The sequence below is a fragment of the Venturia canescens genome, chromosome 4, assembly GCF_019457755.1.
Source record: "Venturia canescens isolate UGA chromosome 4, ASM1945775v1, whole genome shotgun sequence".
In the NCBI taxonomy this organism is placed as follows: domain Eukaryota; kingdom Metazoa; phylum Arthropoda; class Insecta; order Hymenoptera; family Ichneumonidae; genus Venturia; species Venturia canescens.
In genome coordinates this window covers 449259-467220 of record NC_057424.1, presented here as the reverse complement: position 1 = coordinate 467220, position 17962 = coordinate 449259, and the positions used below count along the sequence as shown (strand labels likewise).

At 42.1% G+C, this 17962-nt stretch overlaps 3 protein-coding genes across 3 annotated transcripts; all 3 read left to right on the top strand.

The window, feature by feature from the left end:
• Positions 1-1476: 1476 nt before the first annotated feature.
• LOC122408842 (uncharacterized) lies at positions 1477-2955 on the top strand. Its single transcript, XM_043415915.1, has one exon. It carries the CDS (start codon positions 1477-1479, stop codon positions 2953-2955), a length of 1479 nt encoding a protein of 492 aa, XP_043271850.1.
• A 7344-nt stretch (positions 2956-10299) lies between these two features.
• LOC122408841 (probable cyclin-dependent serine/threonine-protein kinase DDB_G0292550) lies at positions 10300-12027 on the top strand. Its single transcript, XM_043415914.1, has one exon. The coding sequence runs from the start codon at positions 10300-10302 to the stop codon at positions 12025-12027; it is 1728 nt and encodes a 575-aa protein (XP_043271849.1).
• A 4394-nt stretch (positions 12028-16421) lies between these two features.
• LOC122408833 (ubiquitin-like-specific protease ESD4) lies at positions 16422-17669 on the top strand. The gene has a single exon (XM_043415898.1). The coding sequence runs from the start codon at positions 16422-16424 to the stop codon at positions 17667-17669; it is 1248 nt and encodes a 415-aa protein (XP_043271833.1).
• Positions 17670-17962: the final 293 nt, after the last annotated feature.

The following is a 17962-nucleotide window of genomic DNA, read 5'->3' as shown; positions in this document are numbered from 1 at the left end:
AGTCGTGCGTGAGCACAGTGTCACCACAAAACTCCGTGTAGTTTTCAACGGGTCGTGCAAAACCAACACCGGTTTCTCGCTAAACGACATACTTCACACCGGGCCAAAGCTTCAACAGGACATTTCAGATGTACTTCTATGGATTCGGCAACATCGGTTCATCTTCGCTACGGATATTACAAAAATGTATCGGCAAATCCTCATACACCCGGACGATCAGGAGTTCCAACGGATTCTCTGGTTCGATTCAAACAACGAGCAGATCAGCTACAAACTCACAACCGTAACATACGGTTTGAGTTGCGCCCCGTATTTGGCTATTCGGGTAATGCTTCAACTTGTCGAAGACGAAGGCCATGAGTTCCCTCTGGCCGTGCTTCCGTTAACTCAAGGACGCTATGTCGACGACATTTTCGGCGGAGCTGATTCGGTCTCAGAGCTTCGAGAAATCTCTCTTCAACTGGAAAGCATCTGTGCCCACGGTTGCCTTCCACTTCAAAAATGGACTTCGAATTCACCAGCGGCACTTCAACATCTTGACTCTTCAGCCTTACAACCTGAAGCAGTTTCGATTAAATCCGAGGATTCGACGACGAAGCTTTTGGGCCTAGTCTGGGATCCAATCAAGGATGTGTTTCGGTTCAATCTTCAGGCAAACTTCTCTTCAACAATAACTAAGCGGATCGCCCTCTCGGAAACTGCTTCCTTGTTCGATCCCCTTGGTTTTATTTCTCCGGTAATCATTACAGCCAAAATCTTCATGCAGGAGCTCTGGCTCGCAAAACTGCAGTGGGACGACCTTCTCCCGGAACGACTTCAACTCGGTGGCTACATTCGTCTCCAACGGACTCGGTCGAACTTCATGGGTTTTCTGACGCTTCGCAGCTAGCCATGGCTGCTGTGGTTTATCTTCGATCATCTTCTCCAGACGGTTCGACTTCTGTCACGCTCCTCGCTTCCAAAACGAGAGTAGCCCCTCTAAAACGACTAAGTATCCCTCGCCTCGAGCTTTCGGCTGCTCTTCTTCTGGCTCGGCTCATTTCATACATCCAGAAAACGCTTCCGCGAAAAGGCGCGCCTGTCTATCTCTGGACGGATTCGTCAGTTACTCTCACCTGGGTCTCTTCACAACCAGCTCGATGGAAAGACTTCGTCAGAAATCGAGTTTCACTCATCCAGGAGCTAACTTCAACGGCAAAATGGCGTTTCATTTCAGGGAAGGAGAATCCTGCGGACTGTGCTTCGCGTGGACTGACTCCTCTTCAGTTATCCAAACACTCACTCTGGTGGTCCGGCCCCATTTGGCTAATGAGCACTTCAGAAAACTGGCCGGCACAGCCAATCAACTTTCCTACAGACGCTCCACTTGAGCATCGGCCCGGCTTCATTTTCACATCCAACCTCGAACCAATAGGCGAGGTTTGGGATCTTGTACATCGGTATTCTTCACTGACACGCCTGCTTCGCATCACGGCAATGTGTCAACGGGCTCTTCATCGATTCAAGCGCTCCTCACCGGTTCGGACGGACAAACAACTCACTCCAGACGATCTTGAGCAATCCAGACTCTTCTGGGTGTTACATACGCAATCGGCTCACTTCTCTGCGGAACTTCGATCAATTTCGAACGGAAATTTTCTGACACGGGGTCATTTCCTGTCGGCCTTGACTCCCTTCATCGATTCGCTTGGAACTCTTCGCGTCGGGGGACGCCTGCAGCATTCAACTCTTAATTCGGAAGCAAAACATCCGGCTATCCTTCCTCGTCATTCGACGTTCACGACGCTCGTCATCGCTGACGCGCACCTCAAGACTCTTCACGGCGGAACTCAATCAACCTTGACCTTCCTTCGTTCCAATTACTGGATTGTCGGGGGTCGAGCACCTATTCGATCATTCATTCTTCGCTGCGTTAAATGCGTTCGGTTTCGAGGACTTCGAGCTCAACAGCTCATGGGACAACTTCCGATCAGCCGTGCTACGCCTTCTCGAGCATTCCTTCACACTGGACTTGATTACGCCGGACCCTTCACGGTAAAAACATGGCGAGGTCGGAATACGAAAACGTACAAAGGGTATCTGGCCGTCTTCGTTTGTTTTTCAACGTCAGCTGTTCACTTGGAACTGGTGACAGACTACACTTCGGATGCCTTCATCGCTGCCTTTCGGCGGTTCACGAGTCGTCGAGGCATTTGTCATACGCTCTATAGCGATTGCGGGACAAATTTCATCGGAGCCGATACCCAACTTCAAGGACTCTTCAAAGAAAGTGCGGCAGAAATGCCACACATAGTTTCTTCACTGACTAACATCGGAACTCGGTGGTCCTTCAACCCCCCCTCGGCTCCTCACATGGGAGGAAAGTGGGAGGCCGCTGTCAAATCGGCAAAACATCACCTTCAACGGGTTATCGGGGACTCAGCACTTACGTATGAAGAATTTACAACTCTTCTTACGCAAGTCGAGTCAGTGCTAAACTCACGTCCGCTGGGCGCCATGTCAGACGATCCGGATGACTTCTCTGCCCTGACTCCTGGCCACTTCCTCATCGGCGAGGCCCTAAATTCAGTTCCGGAGCCTTCGCTCACTTCGACTCCGGAGCTAAAACTTCCGCGCTGGGCCCAAATTCAACGGAGATTCCAGCAAATTTGGCAACGCTGGTCATCGGACTATCTTCAACACGGTTTAGCCACTTCCAAGTGGCGACATCCTCGGAACGAGATCCAGGTTGGCTCCCTGGTCCTCATCACGGATGAACGACTTCCGCCTTCAAAGTGGCCGCTCGCCAGAGTGGTCTCACTTCATCCCGGGGAAGACGAACTCACCCGAGTCGTCACACTTCGCACGGAGTCATCCACCTTCAAGCGGCCAATTTCAAAGCTCTGCATTCTTCCGGTTACTTCTTCGACAACATCGGTTGCCGAAGGCGGGGAGTGTGTTCAGAAAAGGGCATAGTTCGCCGTTCTCTCGTGGGAGGCCCTCAGTCGACGGTCGGTCTCTCGCTTGAGCTCGGCGGTGCTGTGCACCTCTGCGCGCGCTCCCCTCCCTCGTGCGTCGCGTGCCGGTAGTTGCCGGCGCTTTCTTCTCTCTCTTCTGTTCGGAACGTCGTACAAGACGACACGTGCTTCTTTATTCAATCCATTTTTTCGTAACCTTCAAACATTCTTTCGTCAACTCAGTTGAGTGCGCGCTTTAGTCTTGCGATTTACGCCCGTAAAATTGAAACGTGTACTTTAATTGTGTTCCGGCGGTATTTCACTTCTTTTTCATATCGGAATAAAATTGTTAACGGCTCGCTTCTAGAACACTTTTCCGCCATATTGGCCACCCACGGACTCTTCGAGACGCTTCGATTGTGTACTCTTCGATTCGAATAAACTGTGATATTTTTTGCCGACTTTTTACACGGAAACTTACGGCTTCGCCTTCATTCTTTTTTTTCTTCACCCGGCCATACAATTATCCACGAGTCCATCCTCACCAACCAGAAATATTCCTTCAAAAAACTACATCAACGAATGGAGGGAATGGAAGCCGGAAGAGTTCTATTGGAAAGAAAGGGAAGGGAGTGAAGAATAGGGTGTGCTCCGGCGTTATTATGAACAATTTAAAATTTTTTTTAAGGAATCCAGCGTGTTTCCTTACGTGATTTAGAGTAGGGTGTGCTCCGGCGTTATTATAAACCAAGTGATATTTTTTTAAGGAATCCAGCGTGCTTCCTTACGTGACTTAGAGAGTAGGGTGTGCTCCGGCGTTATGAAGAACAAAGAAAAGTTTTTTTTTTAAGGAATCCATCGTGTTTCCTTACGTGACTTAGAGTGAAGAATAGGGTGTGCTCCGGCGTTTTTATGAACAATTAAATTTTTTTTAAGGAATCCAGCGTGTTTCCTTACGTGATTTAGAACACTAAGAACAAAGTGATTTATTTTTGGAAACATATCACACATTTTTGTTACATTTTTTTTTTGGCAAGGAATTTAGTGCAATTTTTCTTTTCATTTTGACAAATATTAACCAGATAAATTTTTTGTTTGAGATTGGGTGAAGTCTCTTAAAATTCGCGACGATCAATGCCGAACATTATTCACCAAGCGAAATATTTTTTTTGATGATCAAACAAAGCGCAGATATATTTTTGTTCAAAGGAGAAGTGAAATCATTGGAGAAACTGGAGTTTTTTTTTTTATTAGAGAAGGACCAAATAAGCGACACTTTTCTATGCGGGAAAATAGAAAGCCTACATTTTTTGACCTCAAATGATTTTTTTTTTTGAGCAGAATATCAAATGAATAGATTTTTTTTTTGAGTTACAAACGCTACACAGACAAGCTACTTTTGTTTTTGAAGGACTGTGATAGAGCAAAGATTATATTTTTTTTTGATAAGTCAGTTGAGGATAAGAACTTTTTTTGTGAAATAACAAAGATATCACGATAAGTTCTCTTTACTATAAAAAATGTTACGAGTATTATTATTTTTTTTGTTATCTATCGAGCATCTAATGCCGACAGAGTGGAACCGAGTCCGACAAAACAATTTGTCGAGACGAAAGACTGAATAAAGACAAGATTTATTTTCTTTTGAAACAGAACGAATTTTGGTATTTTTCTTTCCCTTTAAACACAGGCTAATATTATCCAAGGTGTCAAATAAATAGAAAACTCGGAATTCGCCTGAAATTGCCACAACTTTTCAAATTTATCAAGAGTTTTGTTCTCATTACTGTTATTATTTCAAGTGACATCAAAATTAAGAGTCTCAAACGTCACTAAAAGAGAGGGCAGCACTTTAGCTGAATGGTAGGGATAAAAATTGTAAACCCCCACTCCCCGAACCAACGAATCGGAGCATCGCAGACAGAAAAAGAGGGAGGCGGCCGCACGAAAAGAGGGAGCCGCCGAAGCAGTATAAAACCGGGTGAGCCGAGCAACTGCTCAGCAGTCAGCGACCAGCCAAGTTGGAAGCAACACCTCGAACTCGAACAGATTAGTCAGCTCTTATCCAGCCAACAAAAAATGATTCACCAAGTCGTTCCTGGCGTCCAGATGCCATCACCATGGCCAATCAGCTGGGAAGGCACCTTCGATATACAAATCCTGGAGTTTCTCAACCCCACGAATTTCACATATACTAAACCAATCAAGCTGGAGGAGCTGGGCAAATTTGAGGAGGAGATGCTTTTCGACATCGTCGGCGGATACCCGTATACGGGGCCAACATCGAACAACTATTATGCTGTCATGGAAGGGGATAGTATGTGTCGAGGTGAACTACTACACATAGAAGATGGCGAGGCAACTCTAAAACTTATTGATTGGGGCACAACTCTTGTCCATCCGTTCCATGATCTATTCAAACTACCTCTTAAATATGACGCAATACCACCATTCTGTACAAAGGCTTACATCGGCAATATCCAGCCCTTTCACGGAGATCGGTGGGAGATGACCTGCAGTACTCATTACAAACAAAAATTGGTCAACAAAACGTCAAGAATCACCATTATCAGAGACCATCCGACCCGAGAGGGACACGAGGTGGAACTTTTCATCACTCCATATCAAATCAACCTAGGAGAGACCCTTGTAAAAAATCAATTTGCTCAATACGGTGAATACGACTACTGCCTTCTCGATGATATCCAATGTGCATCACCTGCGGAGATCCATTATCTTCTGGATGGGGAGCTTCCAGCATCATTCGATCCAGTGGCCACAGAAATTAGCCAACTCGAACATCTAGAGTTTCTGGACCTGGAGTTGGAACAGGAAAAAGAGGTTGAGCTTATGACCTAACTACTTCACCCACGAGCCCCTCAACATCGGCAAGGAGCTCATCAACACCTTCCAAGGCCACCGCCATCATCACCACCGTCGATCATCGCCCTGTCCTCCCATTGCCCCGACTTAGCATTGCGTTATTTACGATCCACGATTTTATGTTTTTTTTTTGAGAACAAAAACAAAATTTTCGAGTCTCAAATTTCCTTTTTTGTTCTGGGGGGCGTTGAGACGAACTAGACCATAGAGCGTACGGCCTTACCGACGGCAACGAGCGATACGCGTATCACTCAACGAGAGGCGCCAGCGTACGGGCTCGCTTATCGACCCGCACCACATAGATCACCCGAAGAACCAATTTTCATTAATTTCATTGAATAAATCATTTCTCGTCAACAACAAAAGACTGAATTGAATAAGAAATTTTGGTGCGAACTAACCAGTGGCAATGTCAGAGCAAATTCATTTCATAAAATAAGAAAAACTTATCAAACAATTTCAAAGCAATCAATTCAAATTTAAATAGTTTTCGCGCGTCACTGCGACTAAGGCTCGTAAGAGCCAATCAAAAAACTCCGCCAATAGGCGAATTTTTCAATCTCCAATAAGAAAATTACTTAGTCTCCATTGGCGAGTATGAATTATTGCACAGGCGCGGTTCATTAAAACGAAATTTCACTATTGGTCGAAATTAAGCGACCAATAATAAAGTACACCGAGGATAAAATTAGCCAACCAGGAATTTTAGAGCAAACGAAGGTTCGAGATCTTAATAAGCGAGCGAGCCCGCCAAATTATTATGATTATTTCGCGTTGTTGTATCGGCCCAGTATAAAAAGGCATCGAGAGCGAGTCTCAGTAGCCAGTCTTGCCCTCATCACGCTTGACTCGCTTCCGCACGCCAATCTGAGACTGAGCAACTCAGATCCGCACACGCAATTCACCAGCCGATTCTGACTTCGCAACTCAGAATCCGCTTTGCAAAACGTAGATCACCACCGACTCAGTTTGGAAGGGCAGGCCCCATTCGGCTCCGTTTGGGTTCAAGATTTCCACTCTGGGGCACCGATCTGACCAGAAGGGCGGGGACAGTTCGATTTCGTTCTGGACCAAGATTTCTGCCAGATTACCCATCCTTCTCCTGCCAAGAGGGCGGTGACCGTTCGGCTCCGTTCGGTCACAAGATTCTTGGGGGAATCCTTCCTTCCATGCCAGGAGGGCGGGGGCAGTTCGGGTTCGTTCTGCCTTAAGATTCATGGGTGGACTGAATTCCGGTTGACAGGTGCCAACGTTTAAGGCAAAAACTTAAGATCGACTTGACTTTTGTAAGAAATCAATTATTTAATTTGCGAAATCAATTATTTAATTTGCGAAATCTATTATTTAATTTGCGAAATCGATTATTTAATTTGCGACATAAATTGTTTAGTTCGCGAAATCGATCATTTAATTTGCGAAATCAATTATTTAATTTGCGAAATCAATTATTTAGCTTGCGAAATCGATCATTTAATTTGCGAAATCAATTATTTAATTTGCGTAATCAATTATTTAATTTGCGAAATCAATTATTTAGTTTGCGAAATCAATTATTTAGTTTGCGAAATCTATAATTAATTTGCGAAATTGACTCTTTAATTTGCGAAAGTCAGCTCTTTAATTTGCGAGATTGATTCCTTAAGTTAATTCTTTAATTTGCGAGATTGATTCCTTAATTTGGAAAAGTTAATTCTTTAATTTGCGAGATCTAATTCTTTACTTGCGGAATTTATCCGTAATTGCGAAAATTGCCGTTCTAAAGGCGAAATCAATGTTTAAAGGCGAGGTCGAGTCATCAGCGTGCGATCATATTTTTATAAAAGAAAAATACCAAAAGCAATAAGGACAAGTCCCTTTGCGCGAACCAAAATTCTCATTGTACACGACTCACAAACCACATTTTGAATAAACTTTTTGTTTCTTCACAGATCTTTCCTCTCACTTTTGTTTTTCTTTCATGCCTGCTCCTTTACTCTATAAGAAGCTCGAATCTACGCGTAACGGGGTGGTCTAACAGAAAAGAGTACCGTTACAATACATATATATATACAAACCGTGTGTCAGTTTTTGATCGCATGAACAGAGTTTCGACATTACGAAGTGCGTGCGGGATAAATAAAAAAATAATTTTCGTCATCTAAAGAAGTGCATATAACTATTTATTTTGTTAAAATTTATGATATATTAAATCGGTATCAAAGCGGCCGCGTAAATGTAGTCTGTGATGTGTGTGTGAAAAAGAATATAAAAAATGCGCGATGCATATGTCAATCAAGAGACTCGGTAGAGTCTCGGGACAAGTACATTGACATCTGCTGGCCCGAGGCTCTCGCCGAGACTATACTTTCTCTGAATAAAACGATTCGCGGTGGTGGGGGTAAAATTGGCATGTGATTTTCTTTAATAGCGAAGCTCATGAGTTATGTACGGCTTTGATAATTGAACTTTAAGCTAATTAAGAAGTTCTCTGTCGAATGAGCCCAAAATCAGCATTCTCGGTGGCGTATTTGCTGAGAAAAAACTTTGCACGGGCTCAAGATTATGCAAAAGTTACTGACACATCACGAGTTCGACGTATACTGTAGCGAAACACACGCGCGACGGCCCGAGCCCGTCGAAACGAACGAAACTCCGCGATCTTTAGATCGCGGACAAAACATCGCGGCGACCACGCTCGCCGTTGTTGACAGGTGGCGGCCATCTTAGGCCGGTAGGCATGAGCCCGAGCGGGGCTACCGGCGCCGCTCTGAACTTCGCCGCGCTATATTTTCGGAAATTAATTCTTTTTGATTTTTATTATTTTAAGTCGCCCGAGCACGTAATTACGATCAAAATTTTCAGAAAAATAACACGAATTGAAGAAAAATGATCACAAGTCAAATTAATAACATAAAAACTGATCGCAAGGAAAAATGTAAAAAGCGACTACGACGCATGCGCGGGGAGAGCGTCGATGGGCTATAGGACGCGTACGTGACTTTTAGCGATTATAATTTTACGAATCATATTAAAACAAATAAAAATGCCAAATTGAAGAAGAAATTAAGTAATATTTGATCAGATTGAAGTTTTTACTGTTTAACATCGTAATAAGCTGTAAATCATAAAAAGCGGTAGTCTGCGCATCGTATGCTAGCCTGCTCGACCAACGGGCGATCGCGAGTCATGGCAACGGGCCAATCGGAGAGGGCGTAACAAGTTGATGCGCAGAACCGAGCGAAAACGGAGATTCTCGGCGCTCGAGAATTTTATGGTGGGGACACGGGTATAAGAAGCGCTGCGCGACTCATTCGGCAGATAGTTCTCCCTGGCTAAAGAACCAACTCGGACCTCTCTCAATACATCAGCCTCAGCAATACTACACCTATCCTCAAAATTTTTGGGGTTCCCGTAGCGCGGACTCTCGGATCGACTCGGCGACGTCTCGATCCCATAGCCCGTGGACGGTGAATTGCCTATTTCCCTGGATGCCTGGATTCTCGGAGCGACTCGGCGACGTCTCGATCCCATAATCCAGGGTCCACACCTAACCTCTAAAAAATTTCCGGCTTTCCGTTGCACGGAGTTCTCGGATCGACTCGGTGACGTCTCGATCCCATAACACGTGGACGGAGAGTTACCTCTACCCTGTAAATGCACGGACTCTCGGAGGGATTCGGTGACGTTTCTATCCCATAGCCCGTGGTTTGCATCCTACCTTTTAACGTTTTATTTCTTTCGTATTGTTGAGGAGAATTAAAAATTCATCTTATTATCAAAAATTAAATTCACGTTTGAAAAACATTGTCCGAGGTGGTCCAGGTAGGGAGATCTAGACCCATTTAGAAAATAATCCAAGAAACGATAGTTGAAAATTGATTTTATATCGAGTAAAAAGAAATTCAAAATTGTAAAAGCGAGCAATATTCTTGGATTCACTTATTCTTAGAGCTAACGTAACAGGACATCGGGAAAATTAAACTTTGCATTTATAGCGAATTTTTAGGGTTAAGGCGTGTCGAAAATACAAGACAAAAGCGTTAATTAGAATAAAAACAAATTTTTTTTTTGTTTCTTTGTTAATTTTGTACAATTAAATTCCGAAAATTGAGAAATTAAAAATTATCTCAGACAGAGAATTTGCAACGTTTTCGGGTCTTTCGGGTCTTTTCTCGCCAGATCCGATTAAACAAAGCAAGACAATATTAAAATCAAAATACAAATTTTATTTTCCGCGAGCCAAAGTGCTAAATCTTCTTTTTTTTGTTAAATATCGATCAAAATTGAATAAAATCGATTATTTTATTATTTTCACAAAATTAACGGTGTCCGCGTTTCCTTCATACCTGCTCCTTATTATTAAGGTTGCTCGAACCGACGCGTGGCGGCGTTCAGGCCAGGTCGGCAAGAGCGTTTCGTTACAACTGGCGCCCAACGTGGGGCAGGTATCGCAGGGGGACGTGGAAGTTTTGCTTAACTGAAAATCATTGGTTGTACAAAAATGGCGGAAAAGACCGAGAGAAACGAAACAGCGAGAGATTCCGGGTTTCAGAATCCCGAGGACGATGGTGCAGGTGTTCGAAATGTCGATTTAACTACCTCGATTCCTCCTCCAGGAGCGGGGGATATTTTTAACGAATCTCGGGGTAATTTTGGGTTACAGTTGGAGAAAATTGACGAAAATCCCGGGGATATTAAATTAGAGGAATTTGGCACTCCCGGATCAAATAGGGGAAAAATAGAATTTGGCGAATTAAATCACGAATTGTTAATGAGTTTAATAGATGCAATGAAAGAGATGAAGACTCAAGTGCAGAGCATGGCAAACGAGATCGCCCGAAACAATCAGGCAAACATTGATTTGAGGTCTGAATTCACAGAGAAATTCAAGACAATGCAAGCCACGATCGCTAGTGAGGTGCACCAAATATATGAACCAATTAAACGACATGTCACGGGCTTGACAAAAATCGTCCAAGACAACGAGTCTAAAAGTGCTGTAACCGAGGTGAGTGTGGCACAAATGCAACTGGATGTGAACGCGATCAAAAAGAGGGTCGAAAACCTTGAGCGGAAGGACAAAATTGAGAGTCCAAACACGGAAAGTACGCGGATTGTTCAGAAACCGAACAAAGAAGTTTCTGACGACGAATCTGAAGAGGAACTGGAAGAAGAAAGAAGAGAACGGATTCGGACGATGCTGCCGATGGACATGCATCCGAATAAAATTAAAATTAAACCACCCACGTACGATGGATCAGAAAAAAAGAGACCAATGAAATTCATCAAAGAATTTCGGAGGTACTGTGAAGTCACCAATCCGACCGTTACGGAGATGAAATATTTGCTGGGGCAATGCCTCGAGAAGGCAGCCAAGGAATGGTGGGTACTCATCGAGGACCGCGTTGAAGATTTTGATGAAGTGGAGAAGAAATTCGTGGAGCGATTCTGGAGTATGGATGTGCAGAGAAAAGTGAGAAAGGACCTCGAGTTTGGACACTACTCGGATAAGGACAATAAAATATCCAAGGTGGAGTACACGATCCACATCTTCGGAGCCGCTAAGGATCTCATTCCTCCTCCCAGTGATGAGGATATAATTGCGTCACTCTCGCAACACTATACGGACGAAATCCAAGCAACAATAATCAGCCGAGGATTCAAAACTCTAGAACAATTAATTGAATTCCTGGGGAAAATGGATCGGCACGGACCGATTAATTCGAAAAAGGAGAAGGAAGCCGCTCAATCTTCCCCAAATCAAAATCAAAATAAAAACGAGCAGAGACCGTTCCGTATGCCGCAGCAAAATAATTGGAATAACCAAGGAGGTTATCAAAATAATTCCAACCGTGGCAACCCGAATTGGAATCAAAATAATCGACCGAATGGGGGATACAACAACAACAGCTGGAACAATCAACAGAATCGAAATTACCAGCAGAATTATAATCGGCCCAATAACGGTCATTATCAACAGAATTACAACCAGCGGCAAAACAACGGATATCCTCAACAAAATCGCTATAACGGAAACTACAATCAACAAAATGGTTATAATCGCCCAAATCAGAATCAAAATTCGAGACCTCAACAAAACAATGGAGGATACAGACCGCCAAATAACTCGAATAATCACCAGCAGAATAATCCTCCAGAACAACAAATTCAAGCAATAGAGGTTCATCAAGAACCACAGCCATCGACTTCTCAAGCGGGAAACGAATAAACGTTGTACCCGTGCTCGAAAAAAATGATCAAATAAAAGGAAAAGGAAACGAACGAGGTACAACGGTGGAAGAAGAAAAGAAAGACAATTCGCAGGATGGTTTATCGGAGGACCTCCAACAAAGAAGCGAAACAAACAAAACAGAGGAAATTAAAGTGGCCATCAACACGATTTTTACGGATACAAGAGAATTTTTAATGGAAGAGGAAATAAATGGAGAAGCGGTGCCTATAATAGAATGTCCAGAAATCTATGCTAAGATTGAGGGTATTACAGTGACTGCGTTAGTTGATTCAGGGTCGAGAGTTACTACAATTTCAGAGGAATTTTATTTAGAGAACAAAGAGATTTTGAAAAATTGTCCACTTTTACCTGTCACGGGAGTGACGGTAAAAGGAGCGATAAAGGGAAAAATGACAAAAGTCAAAAATCAAATAATGGCGAGAACAGAGATTGGGAAGGTAAAAACGTACGTTAAATTTTTAATAATTCCTGGTTTGATTAGAGACGTTTTGCTCGGTATTGATTCCTTGCAACCGCTCAAAAGTTTGATTAATTTGGAGGAGATGTCTTTACGAGTTAAGTATAACGAAGTTATGGATGTAGTGCCCACAAAGGGGTCAATTGAAAAAGGAAAAATTGTTGGAGTTTTTGAAGAAGAAGTTGAAATAAATTTTGAAAAAGAGGAATTTGAGGACATTGAAGATAAAGTTAATGGGGAATTTTTGAAGAATTTGAATGAAATTGAAGATGTAGAGGATAATGAATTCATGGAGGCATTTTACCAGAGTGAAGAAAACATTTTTGAGCCAGAGCAAGGAAGAGGTGATGAAAAAGAAAATATTGAAGAAATTTTTGGGCCAATACAAAATTTGATTTTTGACGATAAAAACAGTGAGGAAATAACTTATGAAGAAATAGATGAAATAGTAGGACAGACTGAACTCTCGGGAAGGGAAAAAGAAATTCACAAACAAATAATATGGAATAGGAAGGAAGTTTTTCGTAAGACCACAGGAAGAATTTCGGTTTACGAACATCGATTAGACATTACGACGGATACGCCAATCGTTGCACACGCTTATGAGGTACCTTTAATGCATAGGGAAAAAGTAGACAGGGAGATAGAGAAATTGTTAGATTACGGAATAATTCAAAGATCAAACAGTCCGTGGATAAATCCCATAATTCCGGTTATAAAGAAAGATGGTACAGTCAGACTTTGTTTAGACGCGCGAAAATTAAATCAGGTGATGGCTAATGACCACGAATCAGTTCCAAACATGGAAGAAATTTTTCAGAAATGCCATTCGGCAAAAGTAATGACAACCCTCGATTTAACAAATAGTTTTTGGCAGATCCCACTCCATCCAGATTCGATGAAGTACACAGCATTCAGATACAGGGGAAAAGTCTACGAATTCAAAGTAACGCCATTTGGGCTCAAAACAAGTACGGCCGCGTTATTGCGAGCTCTTGATATAATTCTTTACGGTCTGGGGGATCACGTCATAAATTTTGTCGACGATTTGTTGTGTATTTCATCAAATTTCGATGAACACATGGCACATTTAGATGAGCTTTTAGAGAGATTACAGCAACACGGGATGACAATAAAATTGAATAAAGCAAAATTTTTCAGGCAAGAAGTAGAATTCTTAGGACACATCTTAACGACTAGGGGAATAAAGCCACAACCAGAGAAAATACAAGCAATTCATGATTTTCCGCCACCCAGAAACTTAAAGCAGTTAAGGGGTTTCTTGGGGTTAATTAATTACTATACTAAATTCACGAAAAAACATGCCGAGGAAACTATTCCACTTTTGAAATTGCTAAAAAAGGAAACAATATGGCGATGGGGGGAAGAAGAAAAGATCGCTTTCCAGAGAATTAAAGATTTATTTGTTGATAACGTTCTTTTAACGCATCCAGATCCAAAAAAAGAATTTATTTTGCAAACCGATGCAAGTAGCTATGCTTTGGGGGGCACCCTGGCTCAAAAAGACGGAAATAACGATTTAAGGGTAATAATGTTTGCGAGCCGTACGCTTAAGGGTCCCGAATTAGCTTATACAACAACAGAAAAGGAATTGCTCGCGATTATCTGGTCTTTAAAAAAATTCAGAACTTATTTGCTCGGAGCAAAAATTAAAGTGATTACTGATCATCGAGCCATCACTTTCTTAAAAAATTGTCAATTATTAAACGAGAGATTAACGAGATGGATTCTCGCCATTCAAGACTACGACATAGAATTCGAGTTTTGTCCGGGAAATAGAAATGTAGTAGCGGATGTTTTGAGTCGATTAAATCCACCAGATGCTGGGGGGCGGAAAGGAAAAGAATTGGTGATTAGCACAATGTTAGCAATCAAACCGTCGCAGGAACTAGAACAGATGATTCGGCAGGTAGGACTTTGGCAAGAAAGAGAAGATAAGATCAGGGAAATTAGGGAGAGGATACAAAATGAACAAGACGATAAACATCGAATTCAAAATAACATTTTATTGAAAAAAATAAATCCCGATTCCTGGAGAATTGTTTTGCCGCGAGAGATCCTCCATCTTCTCGTATCTGAAACACATAAAATGTATGGTCATGTAGGCGCGAAAAAAGTATGGAAAATAATAAAAGAAGATTTCACTTACCCGAGATTATACCGCATAATCAGACAAATTCTTGGTTCATGCGATTCTTGTCAGAGAAATAAAGTTCCTAACCAGCATTCTTATGCGGCACAGCAAAATATCATTCCGGAGGGACCGGGAGATATTGTGTCGATCGATTTTTTCGGTCCCTTGCCAGTTACAAAAGGTGGAATGAAACACATTCTCGTAACAATAGATGCTTTTTCCAAATTTGTAGTTTTGTACCCTCTCAAAGCGGCGACAGCGCCGGCAACAATCAATAAAATTTTTAACCACTACATTCCGGAATTCGGCAAACCAAGGAAATTGCAATTTGACCATGGCACACAATTCACTTCACGATTATGGTTAGGGAAATTAGCCAGTGAGGGGATTCAGCCAGTTTTTTCTTCTATTCGTCATCCTCAGGGAAATATAGTAGAAAGAGTTAATAGAGAGATAGGGAGATTTTTCAGAACATTTTTGACTGATAAGCACACAGATTGGCTAAAATGGGTTCGAGTAATAGAAGATTGTATGAATGAAACGCATCACGAAACAACCGAGTTGACACCCATTGAAATCCAGAGAAATATAAAACCACAGAGAATTTGGAGAAACTGGATACAGATAGAAAAAGACGAACGATTAGATGAGGAAGAAGGGATTGAAGCTAAATTAATGCTTGCCAGAGATAGGATAGTGAGAAAAGGCAGGGAAAGAGCTCGAAAATTTGATCAGAAGCATAAATTAATTAATTTCAATGAGGGCCACCTAGTTCTGGCAAAAGCGTGCAATGTAAGCGATCCAGTTAACAAAAAAATGGCAAAATTCTTTTCAATTTACGAGGGACCATATAGGATTAAAAAGCAAATAGCTACTGCAACATTTATTCTTGAAAATCCGGAAACAGAAGTAGAAAGAGGGATGTACCATGCCGCGAATCTCAAGAAATACAAAAATTGATGAAATTCGCTGATTCCGAGTGAAATTACCGGGATGTATTTAAATTAACTATGTAACAAATCTTTTCATATCATTTCCAAACGATTCCAATGCAAAAAATTGCCAAATTACAATAAAAATTTCAAAATTTCACGTCAAGCGTCGTACAAAACCGTTACGCACCCTCCATCCGTATTTCTTCTACGGGACTATTTAAAAATCAGAAAAACGCATAAAAACCCGAAAAAATTTATTAACAATGGAAAGAAAAGAAAGACAAACAATATTGAAGCATTTTGTTAGCAACAATAGCAATAAACAATGACAAAACTCATTTCTATTATAAATTTCAAAGATATTACGAAAAAGGGTAAAAGGTGCATTAGAGATTGTTCAAGTTAATTAACAATAGAATTCATTTAAACAACCGAAAAACAATTTGAGAAGTTTGCGATGGTATCTCGCGGTTGGTACGACCGGAAGTTCATGAAAACGAAGTTTTAGGCATTAGTTCCCGAAGTATCCACGATCGGCGAGTGGCGCTGTTTGCAGCCGAACTCACGAGCGTTAGCGAGGTCCGGCCGCCATGTCAAGTCGTCATTCGACAACGGACACTCGAGCGAGACGGACGTGGTTTCAAGAGCAAAGATCAAAAAGTACGAGAATTCAGAGGGACTTAGGAATTTTTTAGGCGTAAATACAGGTAAAAACTACAGATTTAGGTGTACTAAGCATGAGGAATGATGAAAAAGTAAGTAGAGGATAGGAAACAAGAAAAGATAGAAATGAGCGGGAGAAAATTTCTGGACGGGTATAGGCATGAAGATGGACGCAAGCACACAGACTGAAGTTGGGCGAAAGAACTTCGCACAACAAACGGACGGAGGAGAAGGAGAGTGGGTGAATGAGGATAAGGAGGTGGAGATAGTGAGGGAGATAAAGGGAAGGAAGGATGAGGAGGACGTCGCCATCATTGCAGTCTTTTGCCCGATCGCGTCAAATAAAAAGAGGACGAGAGATGTGAAGACGCAAACCGCATCTTCAACAAAGGAGAAGGGGATGCAGACGGAGTGGATGCTCCAGGTGATCGAGATCGAGGAGTCACGGAGATCAAATCGTGACTTACTCCTTCGTTTCATTAGACGGCAATGGAACCTGATCGAAGTAAGGGAGGCATTTAAGGTGCCAGAGATCCTTTCCCCAATAAGGGAGTTTGAAGAAGAGGGGGAGGTGTGGAAAACATGGAAAGCGGGGGAATTCGTGTGGAGCGAAGACAAAGAAAACACACAAAACAACAACAATAATAACATTGACAATAACAAGAATAAAAGAAAGAGGTTTGACGACAATGTGGAAACACAAACAAAGAAGATAAAGAAGGAGACAAATAAAGAAAACACTGAAAACAGCAACATTAACGACAACAATGACAGCAACGGAAGAAAAAGAAAGAGCACGGACAACAAGGAGAAAGAACAAGTGACAAAAAAGATAAAGAAGGAGATGAGGATTAGACAGGAAGACCTCGAGACCCTTAAGGGCGAAAACCGGCTGAACGACGAGGTAATAAATAATTATCTTGAATTGATCAGCAACGAAGACGTCTACGTGATGAATTCGTTTTTCTTTCCGAGGCTCCACATTAACGGGCACGTGGCCGTTAAAAGGTGGACGAAGAGGATCAATATTTTTAAGTTTCGCAAAGTGATTGTCCCCATTCACTTGGGCAATCACTGGTGCCTTGCGGTAATAGATATGCTCTTTGGTGAGATTTGCTATTATGATAGTTTCAAGGGCAGTCAGCCCGCCTACTTGGCAACACTCCTGGAGTATTTAGTCCAGGAGGCGAAAGAGAAAAACGAGGTTCCTATCAATAAAGAGGAATGGACCCTTGGGAATAAAACAAACATTCCCTGTCAGACGAATGGGTATGACTGCGGGGTCTTCACGTGTCAATTCGCCCGTTATGAAGCGGCAAATAGAGCAATCGATTTCACACAACAGGACATGCTACAGATCAGGGCAAGAATGGCTCGCGAATTGCAGGCGGGATGTCTTGAAGAATAAATTCAAGAAAATTTTTTTTTTTCCCAAAGTATAAATTTAATACTGTTATTTTTTTTTATTAAGAAAACGGATCTCAAATATCCTTATGTTTGTTACATTTTCTCGATTTTATTATGTTAGAACGTCACGATCAGTCAAACGCAAATAAAGACGTTATCATATTTTTTACCACAAATCTCCTGTGTTTTTTATTCTTTAACCTGAAAATAAGCATCCTATCGTTGTCCTCTGGATTCTCTGCACCTGAAAAACATAAAAATACTTACCTGCGATGACTCGGGAAAGTCTGCGCC

Excerpts from the sequence above, each read along its gene's own strand:
- LOC122408842 (XM_043415915.1), top strand. The coding sequence starts at position 1,477 with ATGTGTCAACGGGCTCTTCATCGATTCAAGCGCTCCTCACCGGTTCGG.
- LOC122408841 (XM_043415914.1), top strand. The coding sequence starts at position 10,300 with ATGGCGGAAAAGACCGAGAGAAACGAAACAGCGAGAGATTCCGGGTTT.
- LOC122408833 (XM_043415898.1), top strand. The coding sequence starts at position 16,422 with ATGAAGATGGACGCAAGCACACAGACTGAAGTTGGGCGAAAGAACTTC.